The 15712-nt window shown below is 32.5% G+C and overlaps 1 protein-coding gene across 3 annotated transcripts in view; it reads left to right on the plus strand.

Moving 5' to 3' along the window:
* The window catches only part of tmtc2b (transmembrane O-mannosyltransferase targeting cadherins 2b), a 204194-nt gene that overhangs the window by 138859 nt on the left and 49623 nt on the right, over nucleotides 1-15712 (plus strand). For 2 of the 3 annotated variants that reach the window (XR_015514756.1, XM_087293007.1), the window contains exon 3: nucleotides 12614-13439. Coding sequence is in view for 2 of the 3 variants with exons in the window: in XM_087293007.1 (XP_087149133.1) it covers nucleotides 12614-13439 (826 nt within the window). In the remaining variant the exon portion in view is untranslated. The remainder of the gene's footprint in view (nucleotides 1-12613; nucleotides 13440-15712) is intronic. The other variant, XM_087293008.1, reaches the window with a different exon arrangement.

Raw genomic sequence — 15712 nt, forward strand, 5'->3', positions numbered from 1 at the left:
TGGCAAGCCATTTTAACATTTAAGCTATAAACCATATTAGCATCCATGCTATTTTGATGTTACTAGTGCTTGCTTATTATTCATTCATTCATTTTCTTGTTGGCTTAGTCCCTTTATTAATCCGGGGTCGCCACAGCGGAATGAACCGCCAACTTATACGCAGCGGATGCCCTTCCAGCCGCCCTTCCACACATACATTCACCTGAGAACATGCAAACTCCACACAGAAACTCCAACTGAGCCGAGGATCGAGCCAGCGACCTTCTTGCTGTGAGGCGAACGTGCTACCCACTGCGCCACTGCATCGCCATACTTGCTTATTATACTGTTCCATTTTAAATAATGCTAGCACTTTATAGGGTTGTAGCAACTCTTCACCTCTCAACACAGATTTGCAGACACTGCATTGTTTTAAAGCTGCAGAGATTTTAACAATTTAATTCAAACAATTTAAACAACCAAAGAGAGTCAGGACCTCAGATTAGCATCTCATCCGAAAGATTGTCGTTACTGACATTACTGACAGTATAGAGTCTCCATCACTATACTGGGGCATTAGAACCCACACAGATCGAAGGTTAAGTGCCCCCTGCTGGCCTCGCTAACACTTCTTCTGTTTTTTTTTTTTTTTTGGACATGAAAATGAGTTCTCTGTACTCAAATAGCCTCCACAGTGACCAGATCTCAATCTAATAGAGCACTCTTGGGATGCTGTGGAACGGGAGATTCAGATCATGGATGTGCAGCCGACAAATCTGCAGCAACTGAGTGATGCTATCATGTCAATACGGACCAAAATCTCTTAGGAATATTTCTAGTACCTTGTTGCCACAAAGGATTAAGTCAGATCTGAAGGCAAAAATGGGTCCAACCCAGTACTAGTTAGGTGTACCTAATAAAGTGGCCGATGAGTGTATTTGTATGTAATAAATACTAGATACTAACGGAAGGTACTGTAAGGTTTGAATAGCTGTAGTATACACTGAATAAATACTAGTGCATACAAAGTAGTCATGATTTTAATACATTTTTAAACTTAATAGTTGATAATTTAATTGCCAAACATTTACAGTTTGTTAGTAACAATAGAATATTCTCTAATGAAATAAGCATTAGTATCTGTATAATAGGAACTAGTATTTAATGTATGAAGAACTCTAGTACTAATGTCTAAAAAAGTTAGTAAATATATACAAATGCACTTTAATTCAAGTACCAATTCACAGCATTTTCTACGGGCTAATTAAATGCCTATTATTGAGATATTAACTGATTATTAGCACTTCTAAAGTATGATTTTAGTTTGCATCCTTAATCTTACCCGATGCCTAAACCCAACAACTACCTTGAGCTTGAGCTTGAGCTAGAATCTTAGTTACTTGTTTGTTAATAACACGAATTGTTACTTTTATTAAAGTTTAACCATTTATACTATTAAATGGATAATATTATATTTAAAAGAACTACTAAAAATAAGCACTAGTAGCCAAAGTTAAAGCGCTAGTTGTTAATGTATAAGTACTGGAAGAAATACTATCTAAAAAAATGTAATAGCTGCATGAAAATAGATATTAGTACAGTTTATTGATTAAATGTTAAAAGAGCTTGCCATGTGTGCGCAGAGAACTGATTTGCTCTATAGTGTGATAGTGCTCAGAGTCCGTTCGTTTGTGATGACACGTCTCTGCGCTGACGTGCAAATAGCGACTGTGTCTTCAGCGTGCACATATGGATGTGGTTTGGTGGGCTGTGTTTTATTCTGTGCCAGACGCTAGGCAGACTTGAAGTGACAATTGTTGTTTGTCTGACGGCCAGGTAGTGTGAATAAGAGAGATTTACTGTGCATTTGTGTTCTTAAACTTTCTCTCTTTTGACTCTTTTTTTTTTTTTCACATAGCCTGAGGATGTTTCCTCTTAGTTAAATGCGGTCACATTTTTAGTCCTGCTTTTGGAATCGCTATGCGTCAGATGCGAGTTTTTCCGCAAGTATGGTGTCTTATTTTGAGAAGTTTTTCATAACAGGAGAAGTGCAGTGTTTTGCAACCCTTTTAAAATCAGTAATTTCACTTCATTCAGAGCAAAACTCTTTCTGAGGAAGAAAGAGGGGTGTAACTTGATTTATTTTTTTGGCAAATGTTTGGTTGTGATTGAATGAACAGGGATCTAATGAGGAAAAGTGGGATTTGCTTGCGAAATCTGAATGCAGGTTTGCTAAATTAATGCATAAGTTGTGTTAAATCTGTTTACATTATTTAGGGGTTGTTCAGAGGTCGCTGTGTCCTCACAGGACTAAATAACAGAAAAAAAATGAATTGTTGAATTGTTGTGATGAAATATTACGGAAAAAAAAAAATCCAACCATATCACAAAAATGGTTGATACTATTCCATGCAAAATGAATATATATATATATATATATATATATATATATATATATATATATATATATATATATATATATATATAAAAATACAAATTTATACAAATGGCTAATAACAATATTTATAAAGTATTACAAATGTTATTTTATATTGACTTAAAACAAACAATATATATAAAGTTAAAAAGAAAGTAAATATACATAAAAACGAATTACTATTATTATTAATTAATATTATTATTATTATTATTTTTATTATTACTAATTACTAATTAGTTTTATGATTATTGTTGTTATTATTATTAATTATTATTACTAATTATATTATTATTAGAATTATTATTATTGTTGTTGTTGTTGTTACTATTATTTTTATTATTATAGTTATTACTATTGTTATTATTATTATTATTAAGTAATATTATAATTGATATCGTAGTTTTCTGAAACATTTTCAATATTTAATTTGAACATATTTGGATATTTTCCTGATTATTTCAGTTTCATTTAATTAGTATTTTAAATGATTTTACTCAATAATAATAATAATAATAATAATTATTATTATTACTATAATTATTATTATTATTATTATTGTTATTATGATTATACAAATACTACTACTACTACTACTACTAATAATAATAATAATAATAATACCAATAATAATAATAATAATACCAATAATAATAATAATAACAACAACAACAACATTAATAATAACAGCATAAACAATAATAATAATAATCTCCAGCAGCAGAATTTTGATTTCCTATTATTTTTAGGATTTGTTTTGTCTTTTTGATTAGTTTTTACGTTTATTTAGTATATTTTACATTTTTTTTTACATTTTTTTAAAATAAATTTATTGTTTAAAGTTAATAGGAAAATAACCATTTGCAATACTTTAAAATAGTTGTTGTTAGCTATTTTTATAAAGTTTTGTTTATGTTAAATTATTTGTTTTATTTATGTTTTTATTAGGGCATTCTCTGTGTAAAAGACATGCCAGAGTAGTTGGCGGTTCATTTCGCTTTGGCGACCTTTGATGAATCAGGGATTAAGCCAAAGAGAAATGAATGAATGAATCTTTTTATTATTTATACTACTGATTTGTTTATTTCTATTTACTTAAAGTCAAGAACTTGCCAGAAACAAATTTAGATTCCATGTTATTGAAATACAGTATTTTCAACATCAATACTACCAATGCAAACACATAAACACACACAGAGTCAAGCCTACGCAAATCCCAAGGTCTATATATTTTGGCTCCAAACCTGCAAGTGCTAAAAAGCCCTGCTGCTTATTGAGAGCTTGCGCAGTCCCAAACCTGCTGCAGCCTCATAAATCCAGAGACAATCCAGTGTGCAAACCTTGACGCTGCAGCATATGACCTCACTGACACATCTTCAGCCTCCAGCTGACCACCGCTAACATCTACACAGTTCAGCTTTCATTTATTTACACACCTAAAAGTGAGCGCACGAGAAAACACTCACATTTTCTGACAGGGTTATACAGAGTTCAGTCATTTTTGCTCTTTCCTGCAATTGAATGACAGATGTGTCCCATCAACATTTTTATTTACCACGATTTATACCTGTTGAAAAGCATGAGCGTCATCTGCTTGAATTCACAGCCCTTCAGTTGTAGATGAAGATGGTAATATATCATCTCCAAAACTCTTTTAAACAGCCCATATCTCTGAAAAGAAGCATTCAGGAGAGAAGCGTCAGTAGATGTGAAGACATTTTAAAAAGGTTTTCTTTTGGTTTAAATTCGTTGACTCCAAGGATATAATTGCATCTGTATGCTGTGTGATCGTCGATCTCTTCTACTGGTTTCACTAATTAGGGACAGAATTCACAGATGTACTACTGATGTAGTGAAGTATGCCAGAACTTTTAAATGTAAGTGAAAGAATACAGCAGCGCTTGAAAGGCAGGAAAATGTGGCAGGAGTTTTACCCAGTTTTACGGCTTTGCACAAATAACATGAAATGGATGTAGCAGTACATCAAATAGCTGTGGATGCTATAATGATGCTCAGCAGGTGTCTTGTTTTCAGCCAGCTGTCTATGAGAGTCTAAACAGGCAGTGTCTACACTAATCCAGATTCATTTGACAATGTTTTTTTCCCCCATTTTTAAATTCTCTCTGCTCTATGTTAGGATGTTAAATCATTTTTCAGAAGTTGGGCATTTGCAATGCACTGGCTGTAACTGTAATTGTAACTGTAATTTTGTTCTAATGCTAAAAACAGCCTTGAATACACATTTGGCCTCCTGATATTTAATTTATTATTTGTTGCCATGTTATATTTTCATTTTTTATAATAATATTAATAATAATAATGATGATAATAATTATTATTATTATTATTATTATTATTATTATTACCATTATTATTAATAATAATAATATTATTACTATCATTATCATCATCATCATCATCATCATCAGTAGTAGTAGTAGTAGTAGTAGTAGTAGTAGTAGTAGTAGTAGTAGTGTTATAAATACTGCTGCTACTACTACTACTACTACTACTACTACTGATAATAATAATAATAATAATAATAATAATAATAATAATAATAACAATAATACAATTTTCAATGTGCTATATGTTTTACTGCAAACACCTGTAATTCACCTGTAATTGCATTTTTTTGCACATATAAAAAATTGCTTTAAGTGAAAAACATCCTGTGAGTAAGCTAGAGCTAGTGATGACATTGGGTGTGAATAACTGTATTAGGCCCATTCTAAATCATCTCATTGGTTGAAACGTGTGATAACGTCCACCCCAAGCCAGTGTTCAACATCCCACCATTGTTTTTTTTTTCAACACTTTTTATTTTAAACATTTTCATACAAATTGACAGGTTAATTTTAGTTTAGCAAAAAAAAATTTAAATAAATAAATAAATTAGTTAATTAAATAAAAAGAAATTATACAACAACAAAAATACAACAAGAATATCATAGATTCAAAATATCTTAATGCACTTTGGAAAAAAAAGAAAAGTAAATAAATAACAATATTATTGTTGAATAATACAGCAATAACATATTTGTCTAATCTATATACGTTTAATGTCTGTCAGTTCAAGAAAAGAGTCACTATCTAGATTCTCCAAAAAGTCATAGAAGATTTTCCAAATAGACCAAAATATATGAATTTTGTTTTTAAAAAAATAGGTTATCTTTTCTAAGGCAAGAGGTCATCCCCTTTATCCACTGAGATACACCAGGCCTGTCTTCTTTTTTACCAAGAACATGCAATTACATGTTTAGCTTCCAGCGAACATAAAACTAACAGTATTCTTTCATGTTTGGTCACACCAAAGTTCAATAGACAAATGTGCAATATACACAAGTTCTGGGATTGTTGACCTACAATGTTCAGTATTTAACCCAAAAACAGCTGACTTTAGAACCTTCCCACATACATTGAAACAAAGTTCCCTTCTCCTGTTTAAATTTGTTGCATGTATCAGGGATATTTGGATTAGAATGATACAACTTAACTGGAGTACATCCCACCATTGTTTGTCTGTGTGTGGATTTAGGGCCAGTGAGCAATGCACTTTTACAATAATAAAAACATTAAAACATTAAAAATAAGTGTTAATGTGCAATAAAATAATTGTCAGCATTAGTTAATGTGTTAATGCAATATTACCGCATTAACTTGCACAGCCCTAAAATATGTATATAATTTAAAAGCATTGCATTACGTTGCAAATACTGTTTATTTAAATTTGTGGAAAATGTAACCATTTGTTATGCACTGTAAGCTAGCAAAATTCTTAAAGAGGGCATCAAACAAAAATTAGTGTACTTCTCTATTTTGACGTAAACAATGCTATAATGAGAAAAAAATGTAGGATAGTGCATGATTTTGTTGTTGGGAACCGCTTGGATTGTCAGAAGATGGGCGTTGCTACCGAAATGAAAGCAGAAATGAGACACGCCTTGATAGCCCCGCCCTTAACCCATTCCATGTGACCAGAAGTGAAGTCATTTTGAGAGTGGAGAAAGTGAAGGCTGAGATATTTGATCAAATTTGAGGACTTTTTACAAAATAATTAGGTGCACGTATCTATTGTCTTAAACCAGCACTACTACCCATAAAATGAAAAGAGTACAATTTGATTTCATTCTAATTTTAAGACACACTAAAAAAGGCAATTAGTACTAAAATAAGCAACAAATTTCTACTAACTTCTATATATTGCAGTATTTTTTTTATTTATAAATGCACATAGGCATCCATAACCTTCATACCCCTAGTGTTTCCACTCGGAATCTGCTGGAAGGCAGTGATCTGTATTTCTCTTCAGCGGGACGGTTCCGCTCGGCCTCTGTAACCTGCCGCTTCAAGACCCCTGCGGGACATCCCATTTACGACCTCTTCCCTTCAGCCTGCAGTTCACTCCACTGGGACACATGCACTCCTCCTCAAACAGCCAGCTGAAATCTAAACACCTTCACATCTAATCTAGATTTATCAGCCATTTTAACTCTTATAAATGTTGTTTAGTAATATCTACTGTAATAACTGTGTAATAATCGTGTTATATGACTGACGTAGTAGCGGCATTGCGTTTTCATCTTTTAGGATCATTATAGATTGCGTCGTATTGTCGGTCAGTAAACTTAACCAGATGTCACAGGAACTCAGAGATGCAGGCCATTAAGTTGATGTTGTTCTGGATGTTAATTGGTGACAGACTTATATTTCTTACATCCATAGAAACTTTTTTTTTTAAATAGCTATATATATTTTGTTGCAATTGATTGATTGATTGATTGATTGACTGACTGACTGACTGACTGACTGACTGACTGACTGACTGACTGACTGTTTGGTTAATAATTTAACTAATTAATTGTCCTTTAATTTTTAATGTAATATTTGTTTGTTTATTTTCCTTCGGCTTAGTCCCCTATTTATCAGATGTCGCCACAGCGGAATGAACCGGCAACTATTCCAGCTTATGTTTTATGCAGCAGATGTCCTTCCAGCCGCAACCCAGTACTGGGAAATAATGTAATATTAATTTATATTTCGCAATAGTATACATTTATTTTGTACAAAACTAAATAAATAATGTTTAATAATATGTAATAATGTAAATGATTTTTATAAAAAATTTAAATAAACAAAATTTTATTATGTTACACTTGGGATTAGTTGGAATTATCATTTTAAAATAAATAGTTATATATGCATTTTAATTTATTAAAATACTATTTTTATATTTTTATTTATTTTATTAGATTTTTTATTGAATTTAAATGTTTAAATTGTTTACCATATTATTTGTCTCTTTATAAATAAAAACATTTAACATATATATATATATATATATATATATATATATATATATATATATATATATATATATATATATATAAGTAAAACATTTTAAAACATTAATAATGCAACTATTTCATGTCTAAAAAAATTTAATTTCTAGAAATATAAGTTGTCATCATTTGTGTGGTCATAATTTTAGTAAGTAGTGTAAACATTTAATTAAAAATAAAGAAGTAATTCACATTAAAAATATAAAATATAACATTCATTCATTTTCCTTCCGCTTTGTCCCTTAATTTATCTAGGTTCGCACAGTAGAATGAACCGCCAACTATTCTAGCATATGTTTTACACAGCAGATGCCCTGCAACCCAGAAAAACATCAATGCAAACTCATTCTCACTCATACACTCCAGCCAATTTAGTTCAATTCACCTGTACAGCATGTCTTTGGACTGTGGGGGAAATTGGAGCACCTGGAAGAAACCCACGCCAGCATGGGGAGAACATGCAAACTCCACACAGAAATGCCAACTGGCCCAACTGGAACTCGTGACCTTCTTGTTGTGAGGCGACAGTGCGAACCACTGAGCCACCCTGTCGCTCCAAAATTCTTTCAGTTAGAAAATATATATATTTTTAGTGTTACATTTTTACTTTATTTTTCTATCTATTTTTCTCAGTTTTAAAGTCTTTTGTTCTCTCTCTTGTGGAATGTTGTCTTTTCCTATGTTATCATATCAAAGCTGTGTACTTGTCAGGTCTTATGGCAAAGGTTATGCCATCTGGGACTTGCTCTGTACGTCTGTGCTTTATAACATGATTACATGGGAACTGGTGGCCTGCTATACAGAGATTTCCCATGTGAACAATAATGTGTTCTTTTTGTCTAAAGCAGAGATGACCAGAAAACAGCACCAAAAAATCTATAGAGTTGAGAGCAGCTGGACATTAATGCAGAACACATACAGTCATTCTGTTAGAGAGTCAGCTGGGAGACAAAACATTCCCCGATATACAATAAATGGTGTCATGGACTGACAACATCGTTCACAAATATTCTTTAGGGAAAGTTTTATTAATTCTTCCCATATTCTCAATATGAGTGTTTTCCAAATGTACTATACATAACATCTTTTAAAGCTTATGAAACAAACCTTGTGGAAAATGAGTGGAGGCAAATGCACATCTGAAAGTATGTGAAAATGCCACATTTAAAGAGACAGTTCACTTCAAATTGGTACTCTGTATTCATTTGCTCACACTTCACTTGTTTCAAACAAGTTTAAGATGTTCTGTTGTTGAACATTAAAAAAAAATATATTTTGAAGAATGAAGAAACCTGTAAGCATTGACTTTCATAGAATTTGTTTTTCCTAAATTTCCCGAAGGCTAATTAAATGATGGCAGAATTGGTATTTTTGGGTAAACTATCTCATAGACGAGATATCTTGCTAATTAAGAGACAACACTTTCCTACAACTCTTTCAATCTGTGTTTTAGGTATATAAGAGAATCCCTAGCACATGTCGTGAATAGGTTACAAGAATTAAAAATATAAGACAATCAGAGACGATGTAGATCAGATCGCATATAAAATAAAGAGTTATACAACTTTTATGTCACACTTTACAATAAGGTTGATTAGTTAATGTAATTAACGCATTTACTAAAATGAATAAACAATGATGAACAAATTTACTACTGTATTTGTTCATGTTAGTAAACGTTAGTCAATGAAAATACAGTAGTTCATTGTTAGTTCATGTTAACTCATGGTGCATTAACTAATGTTAACAAGCATGGACTTGGATGTTAGTAATGCATTAGTAAATGTTCAATTATGATTAATAAATGCTGTACATGTGTTGTTCATGATTAGTTCATGTTAGTAAGTGCAATAACTAATGAACCTTATTGTAATCGACCCCTGTCGATTTGGACAAATTGTTTGTGCGTATGTCTTTTAAATACTATACAAAATACACAAAAAAACAAAACAAAAAAAGGGTATTTTTTTATGAAACTTACATTCAAGAAGTAATAAAACATGAACACATGAAGATAGAATAAATGTTTGTTTTTTGTTGTTATTGTTTTTAAAAAAAAAGATCCTTGGTTTGTTACTTTGAAATATGATATGGTCTTATATTTCTAGCAGAAAATATTATGAGGGCCGTCAAAAAAAAAAACAAAAAAAAAAGACCTGTTTTTACTTCAAAACACACTTAACTTCAGTTGTGTCAGTGACTAAGTAACTCAGAAACTGATCAAACTGACAAAATGTGAAAATCCTTTTAACTGCGTCTCTGATTTTGTAAAGCATTGAAGTAATCATTTGCATGTTTGTTTGCCGTTTGTGTTGAATGAGTTCCGTGTTTGGAGGAAGTCATAAAATTGCTTGAGCTCGTCCTCCGTCCAAAATCAACACGTGAAGGAAGGCATCCTGAACTCTGCAGCTGCTCTACTGGGAACCATACAACATTTTCCCTCCTTTTACTTAACGTGTAAAATATTCAAACACTCCATAAATACTCTGAAATCATTTTCATGTCGGAGTGTTTAATATCAGCGCTGCCGTATGATGGATTGGCACCTTTATGGGACCATATCTTGTTTATTTTATAAAGTCTGTGAAAGGCGGCTGTTGGAGACGGAGATAAATGCGGTGTTGTGACGTCAAGGCTGTACTCGCTGACCAGCCATCAATGGCGCTGCGTTTATTATTCTGGCCTTTCTGAAAAATGTGGGAAATGCATGCATGTGTGAGTTTGGACTTGTTTGCAAAGGCTGGTGATGCAAAGGGCTGAATTTTAATAACCATCAAATGGATTGATGTAATGATGAAACTAGTACTCGCATGTGGTGCAGTATGTATTGAGCAGCAGTTAAGAATCTTAATAAGGTTGCTTTAGTTCCAGGTTGCACTGCACTGTAAAAATGCTTTGTTTCACACATTTTTTTTTTGGTTGTCCTGACACAAATCAATTAAGTTAACTATTTGTTTTAACAAATTTTAGTGGATTGAACAAAACAATGAAGCACCCCCCCCCCCCCCCCAAAATCTCAATAATAGTGTTGAAGAAGTAGTTTAATGAGGCCCCGTTTACACTAATACATTTTCTTTTTAAAACATATAAGTTTTGCTATGGTTGGGCTTTCCATCCACACTACCCCAGAGTTTTTGAGCCCTGAAAACTGAGCTTTTTGAAAATGCTGAGAAGCCCATTTTAGTTTTAAAACGCTGCTGCTTTATGTCAGTGTGGATGGGGGAAAACGGAGACGTTTGTAAATGGAGGTGTGATCTGATTGGGTTTTTTCCTCAATATTAAGTAACGAAGTTCAGTCTTACACCCTTTCCTTAAGTTCAGACTTTGCAAGTTTGACATGAAAAACAAACTCCTGAGGACACGACAGGTAAAAACAGCGTAGTTTATAACGTCATTTACATCACCCTGGATCTTAACAACAAAATGATTTGAGGAACTGGCTATGTTCATTTTGATATTAAAAACGCAAAAAAATGTTGAGGCGTCATGTAGCTGAATATCAGTTTTAATAATTAATAATGGCCTTTATAAAAGTATAACGCACAATAGTTCATACATTGCAGGAAATGAAAGCAAGTGATCAGTCAATATGCAGAAACAGTGTATGTGCTTACATAAATTAATATATTACCTTATCTTTGCACTCAGCCAAAACACATTATTTGAGAACGAGTAATAGATTCAAAAGACTGAAGAGTCATTACATAGAGAGATGATGAATCAAATATCACGTTTGACAACTATAGTGAGATAAAATCTAGCGGAAGATCCTTGATGAACTGCCTGATGTGTGCTGCTCTCACCTGGGGAGGTGTGCTCAAAGCAAAATGATGTGCATTTTCAGAGGTGTAGTGTGGACTGAGATATTTTCAGAAATGCTGGGTGAAATGCCAGTGTGGACGTGGATCGTTTTCATTGTAAAACACTGTTTTAAAACTAAAACGTAGTAAACAGGGCCTAAGTGAGAAAGTAGCAAATATTATTTTTTAATGTGCTGTTTTGATTTTTCCAATCTCAATTTGCGTACTGTTGGATGTGCTACTATTATTCGTAATTCTTGTTTCATATTTAATTTAGATGGAATGCTCTAGACTTTTGCTCAGGGTGTTGGTGGAAACCACACAGTCCACGCAATTCCTTCATGTTGTCCCAACACAAGTCGATTAAGTTAACTTGATTGTTTTTACAGATTTAAGTGGATTGAACATAAAGGAATTAAGTTGTCCCAAACACAACAATTGTGACATTTGAGCTCAGTTTAAATAAGTAATTTAAACAAGTAGCATTTTTTTGACTGCTGTTTATTTTTTTAAATGTGATGTGCACTTTTAGTATGCTTTTTTTAAACAGTTTTTCCCTTTTTTCAAAATTATTTTAATAATCAGCTCAGAAAATGCATTTGTTTTATTTATTTTACAATGTCCCTCTGCTGTTTTAGTGTTGTTCTTTTAGTTTTTCCTAAAAAGAAAAAAAGATTTATGATCAGCTCTAGGTACACAGCTATTTTATTGTATTTAATTTTTTATTTATTTTATTTTATTTTATTTATTTTTTAAATATTTTAAAAATTCATTTATTTAGAATTTTATTTTATTTCTGCAAAATTTATTTTATTTCTTTTTATTCTTTCTTTTTTATGTTTTTACTTTTTGTCTCTTTGTATAAATAAATCATCTTCTATTTAGATTGTTTTTATATTGATTTTAAATATGTGCAGTTTATTTGTATTGGTGTTTGGTAATCTAAAAATGCTTTTTCCTTCACATTATTTGTATGCCTATGTTTTTATCTGAACCTATCAGTCATTTCATGTTCTCATCTATATTTTTCCTCTGTTTTTTTTTTTGTCTCTCAGAAGAAGAACCTGCGCCTTCTCCTCAGTGTGTTTCTCCTGGGCTTCTGGGGTGTCATCCTTCTAGCCTGTCGTCTTTACTGGATGGGCAACAAACCTCCGAACTTCTCGAACTCGGACAACCCTGCGGCCGACTGTCCCTGTTTCCTCACTAGAACCCTAACCTTCCTCTTCCTGCCCGCTATTAATGTCTGGCTCCTCCTCTGCCCTGACATGCTGAGTTTTGATTGGTCGATGGACGCCCTGCCTCTGCTGAGGAGCATTGCCGATTGGCGAAACCTCCACACTGTTGCCTTTTACACCTCACTTCTATCTCTGGCCTGGTTTGGACTTCACCTTTACCCAACAAAAAGCAAAGAAACCAATGGTAAAGCCCATCATGTAGCAAATGGAAAGTCCTCAAATGGACACAGTTGTAGCACTGACTATGAAAACTCAACTTTCTACTCAAACTCAGTGCAGATGAATGGAACAAATGGTACTGTAAAGCACTATTCATCATCTTTACCCACTACTGAAAGTTTGGTGGTCTTTTCATTGGGTTTATTAGCCATTCCTTTCATCCCAGCCACCAATCTGTTCTTCTATGTTGGTTTTGTGGTGGCCGAGCGAGTGCTGTACATTCCTAGTATGGGCTACTGTCTGCTGGTGGCTTTAGGAATGAGGTGTTTATATGTCCGACTAAGGAGAAAGTCCTCTAGAACGTTGGTGTTGGGCTGCTCTGCTGCGCTGGTTCTTCTCTTTGGAATTAAGACGGTGTTGAGGAACCGAGACTGGCAGAATGAGGAGATGCTATACAAGTCAGGGATATCTGTGAACCCTGCCAAAGGTAATTATGAGATTGCAATACACAATACGTCTGAAGATACCAATCTTTGCTTTAGCAGTCCAGATTGTTCTCCGACCAGGAGTTGTTCTAGTGTCATTAGTGTATGTTTATGGTTTGATGGATTGATATTTATTTATTTATTTATTCATTAATTCATCCAAAATATATGTAAATGTATTGCACTGCTACAAGTGTAATATTGCTTTTATATAACAGTTCAATGACGTAATTGTGTTTATAAAAAAAGAAAATCAAACACGGAGAGTCTCAAAAGCTCCTTGGTAAGAGGAACTACTTTCTTCCGCCATTCATACACATCTGCAGCTGACGCCAGAGCAGCAGTATTGTTACTAAGTTACAATGTCACTTTAGAGCTAGTATTTGAATGATTCTCTAATGTAATGTCTAAAGTTATGACGAAACAGGTGATTTTGCTCACAGTTTAAGATCATAAGGCTGAACGGCATGAAAAGACATCAATCTACAGAGATTTCCCACACTGTTAAAATATGACCTTAAATTCACTCTAAATTACTGGCTTATAATTGCATTACTTTCACAGTAAAATACTGTATGCAAATTCACAACAAATTATTGTGAGGTAGTTCACATGTTTTTGCAGCCATATATTGTAACTTCACAGTATATAGTAAAGTCCATTACTGTTATTTCACATAAAATTAACTATATTTTACTGTGAAGCAGGCTTTCCTCAGCCAGTCAATCTGACATTTACCTTTGACTTTGAAATCATTTTGGGTGATTAACAGTGTTTGGTTTTATGAAATAATTACTTTTTTTATTATTACGTTTTTGGCTGAGCACAACATTATGTTCATTTAAAATTATTTCATATATCCACGTTTACCTTACAAAGTTAAATAAAGAAAATTTTTGATTTACTCTGACATTCACGTCATTTCAAAACAGCACAAGTTATTTTTGAAGATGTAACCAAATTGTTTTTGGGGCTGCAATAACATTCTGTTATTTCTAAATTTCAAAAAAAGTGCCAATACTAGCATAAAAGTTCATTTGTATTAATGTCTATGTTGAATTAAATAAGAGTTTGAATTCTTATAACTAACATTCAAAAGATATAGCCCTTTTTACAGTAATCATGCTAATTTGATTAATTTCACAATAAAATTCTGTATTCGACACGTTAATGCGAATATTTACAGTTAAATTCTGTAAAGTGATGCTAATGTAATTTACTGTGGAAAGTTACAGTAAAATGTTGGGAAAATCTGGAATTTTCTTACAGTGTAGTATTTCTCTTTTGCAATTGGGAGATCGCTATAAGTAACCCTGAAAAAACCAGAGCAATGCAAACACTACCAGATTATTACGATATAAACACAGCACTACAACAAACAAAAGAGAGAGATCAACTTAGAATGTCACTTACCTGTTTTATAATGATTTGTTCAGCTGTAGTTTGAAACTTATGCTGTGAAAATGCTGTTTTTTTTCCACTAAGGACTTATTATGCAGCCTCTTGTCACAATCTTGTGGCAGAACATCAACCGTTTTAGCTATAATAAAAAAGTAAATAAATTAGTCGGCAACACCATGGCAATACAAATATTTTAGTACTTCGGCATTGCTAGTGAAGTTTGAGGATGCATAGCTGTCAGCCTGTTGTATATACACTTGCATTTATTCAGTTTTAGTAATATTAATGCATTGAACAATAAATGAGAAAAAAAATTACTTGGAAGATATTTATGTATGTATGTATGTATGTATGTATGTATGTATGTATGTATATATATGTATGTATGTATGTATGTATGTATGTATTTATTTATTTTTTATTTTTCTATTTTTTTATTTATTTATTTATGCATTTAGTTAGTTAGTTAGTTAAAATGCCAAGAAAAGCATGCGCATCAATCTTAAATGAGCCCTCGAGCAAAAACATATATATTAAAAAAGTAAATAAATTAGTCTGCAACACTAAGGCTCCAAAAATTGATATTTTAAAAATATTCTAAAACTTTGGCATTGCTAGTGAAGTTATGAGCATGCAGACTCCTTCAAACGTATTTATAGTGCATAAATATTTTATTGCAGCTAATGAAACGAAAATTCAGATTTAAACTCCTTTTTTTAAATGTTTAGAAAAAATGCTATGTAGCATCATGTAAATAAATATTCACTGTTTGCTTATAGAATTGTCTCTATTTATACACATTATAAACTGTGTTGTAATCATTTTCTTCTTCCAAATTCAGCTGAAAACCAAAAGTAGCTAATCTCTTTTTATC

Source organism: Danio rerio, chromosome 18 (genome assembly GCF_052040795.2).
Source record: "Danio rerio strain M-AB ecotype USA chromosome 18, GRCz13ab, whole genome shotgun sequence".
In the NCBI taxonomy this organism is placed as follows: domain Eukaryota; kingdom Metazoa; phylum Chordata; class Actinopteri; order Cypriniformes; family Danionidae; genus Danio; species Danio rerio.